General features: G+C 35.1%; 1 protein-coding gene and 1 long non-coding RNA gene across 2 annotated transcripts; both read right to left on the bottom strand.

Annotated features, from left to right (window-relative positions):
* Positions 1-3288: 3288 nt before the first annotated feature.
* LOC145162697 (uncharacterized) lies at positions 3289-4434 on the bottom strand. The gene is made up of 3 exons (XM_079081763.1): positions 4278-4434; positions 3766-4190; positions 3289-3679 (listed from the first exon to the last, which is right to left on the bottom strand). The coding sequence occupies exons 1-3, from the start codon at positions 4327-4329 to the stop codon at positions 3371-3373; spliced, it is 786 nt and encodes a 261-aa protein (XP_078937889.1). The 5' UTR covers positions 4330-4434; the 3' UTR covers positions 3289-3370.
* Positions 4435-5178: 744 nt separating this feature from the next.
* Positions 5179-7639, bottom strand: LOC145166750 (uncharacterized). Its single transcript, XR_013740692.1, has 4 exons — positions 7087-7639; positions 6561-6610; positions 5571-5661; positions 5179-5490 (listed from the first exon to the last, which is right to left on the bottom strand). It is a non-coding gene; the product is annotated as an uncharacterized LOC145166750 (long non-coding RNA).
* Between the last annotated feature and the right edge of the window lie 373 nt (positions 7640-8012).

Below are 8012 nucleotides of genomic sequence, written 5' to 3'. Positions count from 1 at the left end.
TATCCTTTCTGCGCTGTTTTGAAATCATCATAGAAAAATCACACGAAGTCAAAAACTAACTCCGTAAACTCTGAGTGTTTAGAAAATGTGTCTAGTTTATTCATAATTTTTATTATGATTTTTAGAAGTCTCTAACTTATGTGAAAGTGTTCATAATCACAGACTGGTCCGAATTCGTTTCTGAAATGATAGGCAGTTTTGTAAAAATCACCATAAATCGCAGAAAAATCATATAGAGATGTGCAAGTAGTCATTTTAAAGGTATAAACCTGAACTACTTGCATATTAAACCGTTTTGAAAGATATTAAAGTTGGGTAAAACAGTTCGTGAACAGGTCACAACTTTTATGTTGTAAGCTGTCAAGTTGAGTTTTGAATATGTTTTGGTGTTTTAACTTGTATTCCCCCCCCCCCCCCCTGAAAACTGAAGAAAACTAGAAAATGTAGGGGTATGAACTCACCTTGAGTGATTTCTTGAAGAGTGTAAGGTTGAAGATGATGATTTTCAAGTCTAGATCACTTGATGAACACACGAAGTTTTGGATGATCCTAAGAACGATTTTTGGTGTTAAGATATGAGTCGATGATCCAAGAGTGTTATGAAAACATGTAATAGCACTTGAGTTAGAAGGAAATACTTACCAATAAGTGAATAAATGACTCAAGAACACATAAAAAGTGTGGCTGAAAGTTGAGAGAAAAGAGGCTCTCTTGATGGTTTAAGAAGTGTATAATGTTTGATGGTGAAGCAAATGATCAAGGAAATCCCAGACATTTCCTTATATGGAGGGTTGCTGGAGCAAGTGGCTAGGGTGAAGGGATGTTTGCCTTGGTTTGTGTGATGTGGATAAGGTTGGACCAATGAGAAAGTGACACATAGTAGGCAAGTGGGCACACTTGACCCACTTGTGGTGTAGGATACTCTTCTTAATGTAAAATAATGATTTATAATTAATAAATCCTTGAAAAATAATTAAAATAAGAGTTTTGGGGGTTAAAAATGATAAAAATATGAATTTGGTAAAAAAATCCCGTAAAAAACGGGCTTAGGAGGCGAAAGTAGTCGAAAACCGGCATTAGGGACCGAACCTGCGAGGTTCGGCTCTTAGGAGTGTGAGAACCGAGAGGAGGGGAGAAGGAACCGAGAGAAGGAGGAGAAGACCGAAGGTCCGAGGTCTCAGATGGGGGGGCCAAAGTTTGGTCCTCGCTGCTGGCTTCGGTCCGAGAAGGCTTCTAACAATTTCGCTTCTGACAATTTCGGCTCCTAAGAGGTTCGGCTCCTAAGAGGTTCGGTTCCTAAGAGAGGTTTCGGTCCTTTATAGCTGTTTTTCGAGAAATCTTTCCGTTTTGCATGATTTTTTACCAAGTTAAGGGTCGGGATGACCCGGATGACTATAAAAAGTTTGAGAGAGATTTTGGGAGAGATTTCACATACTTGGAGAGATTTGGGAGAGATTTCACATACTTGGAGAGATTTGGGAGAGATTTCACATACTTGGAGAGATTTAGGAGAGATTTCACATACTTGGAGAGATTTCACATACTTGGAGAGATTTGGGAGAGATTTCACATACTTGGAGAGATTTCACATACTTGGAGAGATTTGGGAGAGATTTCACATACTTGGAGAGATTTGGGAGAGATTTCACATACATGGAGAGATTTAATCTTAGCCATTATTATCGCATAATCTCGCAATTGCAAGGTTCATGAACCTCGTTATGTTTCGTTTATGATTGTTTTAAGTCCCCGAAAGGGTCCTTAGTCGTGCTTTGATGCGTTTAACTCCCTTTTTAGGGTTTTTACATTGCTAACACTTAGATTCTTCAAGACACTTGAATTCTTGACATACAAATGCACATGTTTATACATAGAATAACTTTTAGCATACACGTAGTAATTAAGTTTGACCGGTTTGACTTGTTGACTTGATGATTTTGACTTTTTATTTGACGGTTGTCACATTACTCATATGTGAAGCATGTTCTCTACCTTTTTTATACCTTGGTGTTCCTGTCAGGGCCAACATGGACCTAATTAACAACTGGAAACCCGTCATCGATAGGTTCCAATCCAAACTCTCCTTATGGAAATCGAAGACCCTCTCGTTTGGTGGGAAATTAACTCTTATCTAATCAGTCATCGGAAATCTCCCTACTTATTATATATCTCTCTTCAAAGCTCCTTCGGGTGTACTAGAGAGCTTAGAAAAAATTCATCGAAAATTCTTGTGCGGAGGCACCAATGTTAAAAACAAAATACATTAGGTCTCGTGAGATAAGGTGATCACTCAAAAAGGCAAAGGTGGACTAGGACCCACAGTCGTTATGGTGTAAAGTAATCACGGGAATACATTGCTTATCGGGAGAACCAACGACTCATCTTTCCAAGAAGACTATGATTGGAATCTGGAATAATATCGCAAACATCAAAAATGACTTACAAAAAGATGGACTGGATTTTGAAGATATTTTGAAATTAACAACTCATTCAAGGGACAAAACTTCTTTCTGGCATGAGAGATGGTTGGGTAATAAAATATTAAGACTGTCTTACCTGTCTCTATACATGATTGAGGGGAAAAAAGATGTAGTGTCGCCGACAGGATCATCACAAGTGGCTTCACTTAGAAACAAAACCTAAGAACTCTTGCTATATCGAACAATTTGGACCAGTTAATTGGTGAATTTCGTAACCACTCCATTAGCTCTGGAAGTGACAGTTGGAGCAGCAATCTAAATTCTGATGGTAGGTGCATGGTGGAGGCGTTGAGATCCAAAATTGATGGCAAGATGATGAATACGATTGGTCCTAGAATCTCGTGGCTTAAAGAAGTTTCGACTAAAGTCGTGTGTTTCGTCTGGCGTGCTGTCATGGGAAGAATCCTTTTGTTGATGTGCTTTCAAATCGGGGTGTTCAAGTTAATTCTACATATTGCGGTCTATGCGGATGGAACATTGAATGTGCAGACCACATCTTCATTGGCTGTCCTTTTCCTCGTGTAATCAGAGAAAGTGTGTTAAATCGGTGTGGTGTGGTTCTAAACTTGGTGGTCAACGTCAATGATTTCCTTCAAATTGCTGCCAACTAGGGTTTCTCTTACAAAAACAGAAAATTATCTTATTTTTATTAAATATGACACATGTCACCATTTAACATAGGTAGAAAGATAATAGGTAGAAAGATAAGTAGAAAATAAATATAAGAGGATATTAAATTGCTCTTTAGGTATATGTTAATGTTTTGGTTTTTTCTTAGCATATTTATGGAAGTCCAACATGAGACCGATTGCAAACAATTTCAAATTATCATCAACATAATATCCATCACTTGGGAAACCCAATATTTCCGCTTTCAACATAACACAAATTCAAACAACTTCTTCCCCTCCGAGCTCACTATCACCATCATAAACAAATCTTTGGTGTTTTCCAGTAAACCTAACACCAACATCATCCACACGAATCTTGCTCAACACTTCATAAAGCTCATCCTCGTGATTTTCTTCCAATTCATCATCACTTGTGCTCACATTCACTTGAACTGACCAAACCGATGCATCATCTTCATTGTCCACAGATGAATCACAATCCTCTAATTTTTCTGGGAAATCCGTAAACAACTTTGATATCAAATTCGTTTCCAAAGTTTCATCATTTTCTTCTTGTTGGCCAAGAATCTACACGAATGAAATCAACAAATTAACAAAATCCCATTTCAAAATAAAGAAAACTAAGAAACTCCATTTAGGAATCGGATCAAAACCTGTGAAAAACTATTGCTTTCTGCAACAATGGGAGATACAATGCCGTTATTATTCTCACAGAATTCAGAAACTTGAGGTGTATTTGCAGGTGTGGGAGCAATAAGATAGATTGGGGAATTCACAAAACCTTCTTCTTCACGAATCAAATTTCTGGGTTCGAATGAAATCTTTGAAAAAACAGCTTCTTCTTCGACTTTTTGTAAAAGGGTCTTCACTTGACCTCTCAACAAAGCCTCACCAGACCCAGGAGTATTGGGTTGTTTGATCAGTTCGCTGTTTTGAATAAACGCTCTTTTTTTAGAAAATATCGATGATGGTGTTTTCAAACTACCAATCGCAAGCCCGACAATTGGTGAATCATTTGTTATATCAATCATAGCTGATCTTGATTTCAAAACAACCTTCTCAGATTCTTCACTTTTCCCTGAAAAAACATCAAAAGCTAACCATTAAGATCATGTGCTGAAAACCACGAATTTTTCTTTTAAACTACTGTTGTTTGGAGCCATACCCAACGCTTGTGATCTTGTGATTGTTCTTGATGATGAAGATGGAGTCTCCATTGCACTTTTGACAGTTCTTTCGATGATCACCGGAAAAGTGTTAGGGCTGCCGGAAAATGATTTACAGTGAAAATGGTGATAGATTTGGGTTGGGAGAAGGGAGGACGAAAGAATTTAAGCACATAATTATGGCAATTCAGAATTTAGGGCTCTAATAACGGTTCTTTACAAAATGTGACCGTTGGAGAGAGGGTTGTCAGCGTGGTTAGCCGGCGGCGACATTATGAAACTAGCCGTTACCGTTAGTAATGGATGTGATTGCTTAATTTGCTATGGGCTGATTAATCAAGTTTTAAGCCTATTAATATTTTCAATGATATGGGTTTAGCAATTTAGCCCACTAATTTATTTGATAATCGCAATTTTATTTACAAAACTTTAAAAGGTCGAAATGACACTATATATATATATATATATATATATATATATATATATATATATATATATATATATAAATGAAAACAACCAATTAGAAGATTACACATCATTAATCATGTGCTTTAATTAAAAAAAATTTTAATTATGTGTAAAGGTTATTTATGTCATTTACAAAAAACAGGATTCCACTCATTCAGGATCGGTTACATATTATAACTGAAGTGGAATAACTTACAAATTTGAATCTTTTCAATAGTATATATATATATATATATATATATATATATATATATATATATATATATATATATATATATATATATATATATATATCCCACTTTTGAATCACAATGGAAGAATATACCGTCCATATAACTTTTTCAGATTTCCAAACTTACCATTCCATGTGCAAATTACCTTTATATCTAAACGTCAGACTTTTTTTTTTCAAAATTTGTATCTTTGCTCAAGTAAAATTAACGCTTATATATAAATCTTAAATCAAACATAAAAATCAACATTGATATAATCCTTAAATTGAACATAAAAATCAACATTGTTATCATCCTTAAATGAAATATAATAATCAACAAGGAAGACTTCAACCATCTGTTGTTGTTTTGGCTTCTTCAACCATTTCTACATACTAATTTCATTGATGCTTCACCATGTGGATGAGAAGGTGGTTGCTTCATTGATGCAACATCATCGGAGTCACTTCAAACAAAACTTCAGTCAATGAGGTTGTCATTATGTGTTGATCTGCAAGAGCTTCTCAAATCTCTGCTTGAAGGAAAATTAAGAAAATGAGTTCAAATATAAGCATTAAATAAATGAATAAAGAAATAAGGTTCAATAACTACACGCTAGCAAGATCCACTCGCTGAACTTGAAAACTTATTGAAAACAGTGAAACTTGCAATCTGCATTTAGCATACAAAATAGTTGAACAACCTACCAAAGCCAAAAAGAAGTTGTATAAGATACAAAGTATATAGGAAACCGAAAAACAGAGGGAGAAAAGCAAAAAAGACAACAGAAAAATGACAGTCTTGAGAGTAAAGGCAGCACCAAGGTTTATCAGTAGTAGAAACCAAGCAAACAGAAATCGCCTTTTGAGATGCTAATAATAAAATGAAGATACTAATAATGACTAATGAGTAACTGAAGATTAATAAAAGCTAAATTCAAAAATCAACTTCTGTAACTAAAAGTTAAGATTTTCACATTTTGTATTGTAACACATTTTTCATGCTTTATAAATGTTAATAACTCATAAAATATTAGGATTATAAGGGATAACATTATAAGTTACATGCATGTTAAAAGATACATTTGCATTCTTCACAAAATCACTTATTATACATAACACAAATAAAGTGATTTTGCCAAAACAAAGCACACAATTGTTGGTAAAAGATGAGAAACGAAACAGAGGTTTTGGGACCAACTTTTATGTGTTTTTCTATGTCCCTCTATCAAAGATTACAAGAGTACTTTAAATAACATAAATTTCAACTACTTATCCTAAAAAGACTGCAACTACTGCCTACTAAATCTTTAGTGCCAACATGGCCATTTACTTATTCATACTCTAAAGTCTAAACAAAAGACTAAAATACCCCTAATAAAACCTTATGCTTTGAACCGGTCACCACTTTTGCCTAAAACTCAGAATTAAACCCAACAGAGACACATTCATTCCGATTTCAACATTCTAGGAACCGTCGTTTCCAGTTCCGGGTATGCTCTATCCTACTCGAAACCTTCTTAGCATCTAAAAACCGATTCTGATTGCAGCAAAACAAGCAAATTCAAGAACACACAGTACAAATCGCATTTAATGGATTTACCTCAGGTCATTCAATGCATAATCAGGAGACTTGTTTTGAGTTAGTTCCTCCTGAAGAAAAGAACCACAGATCAAGAAAAGAACTGGGAATCACAATCTATTACGACTTTTTTTTGGCTGAAATGAATGGGATTCAATAGCCAACTAAACCATAAAAAACTCTATAAAGATAGAATTAAAAAGAACAGAAAAGAAAACAAATTAAGATGCAAATGAAACAACTCAATCTCTTGTTCTATAATAGTCAATCCGGATTTTAAGAATTCCCACCGATTAAAAAAAACTTATTCAATCCGGAAATTAAAAAATGTTGTTGATTTTTCCGTCAATTTGAATCTCTTTTACACCTAAACGAATCTTAAGAGAAATCCACATGGATAGTTGACATATCGCCATGAACCCATAGGAGGTAGTGCTCCGATTGAAATCAAAACCTCAAGCAACCATATCATTTTATGAAAAAAAAATGGATGAATCGAAATAAAGAAAGATACAGTTTGTTCAAACAAATTAGGGAAAAAGCACACCTGAAATCGTGAAATGCAACAATCAATTCAACGGAAATTAGGGCAAATCGTGAAATCACAGCGTTCCCTTCAAATCTTCTCCCGGTCTTTGATTTCTCCATTTTTGTTTATGTTTGTTTGCTTTCTTTGTAGTTTGGTACTGATCTAAAACTAAAACTCTGAATCTTGATCGTTCAGGTTCTCGATGGAGGTGATGCGGTAGTTTTTACACAAACAAAGAGATAGAGAAGGTGGATGGGTTCCGGTGTTGCATTTCCTTGGTGCGATGGTGCTACTATGGTGGTTCGTCATGGTAGAAAGGACACTGACGGTGGGAGTTATGGTGACAGATTGTGGTTCGCGGTGGAAAAAAAGGAGTAGCCGAGCAGACCCCGACTTTGGGTGGTTTAAGGCGGAAGGAGTAAAATCGGAGTCTAGGGTGGTGGTGATGTCGATGGGGCATGGTGACCGCATCAGGTGGAAGTCACCGGTCTTGGTGGTGGGTTGGGGAGAGGAGGAGGCAGTGATTACGTTTGAAAGAGTAGTTAGGGAGAGAGAATACAAACAAAGTGCGGATTGCAAACCATCCAAATATCTAAAATTATAACCGCCGCACTTAACATCGTTAACTAATTACCATATTATCCTTAATATTTAAAATAAGTTTTTAATTAATTGTAAATGAGTTATCATTCTAAAAACACACGTGTAATCTCCTGAATGGTTCTTTTCATTTTCACAGCTTATTTAGGTTTTTCTAGGAACCTACTTTATATATATATATATATATATATATATATATATATATATATATATATATATATATATATATATATATATATATTAAAAACAATAGATTAGTTATAAGAAAACACAATTTCATGTTTATCTATCCCTTATGAGCATTATGAGCATTATGAAGAGAAAATTTTTATAGTGAACATTAC

The sequence above is a fragment of the Lactuca virosa genome, chromosome 3 (assembly GCF_052849685.1).
Source record: "Lactuca virosa cultivar CGN04683 chromosome 3, Lactuca_virosa_CGN04683_v6, whole genome shotgun sequence".
Lineage (NCBI taxonomy): Eukaryota > Viridiplantae > Streptophyta > Magnoliopsida > Asterales > Asteraceae > Lactuca > Lactuca virosa.
Note: the sequence above shows the minus strand (reverse complement) of the source record. Positions and strands in the feature narration are given on the sequence as shown.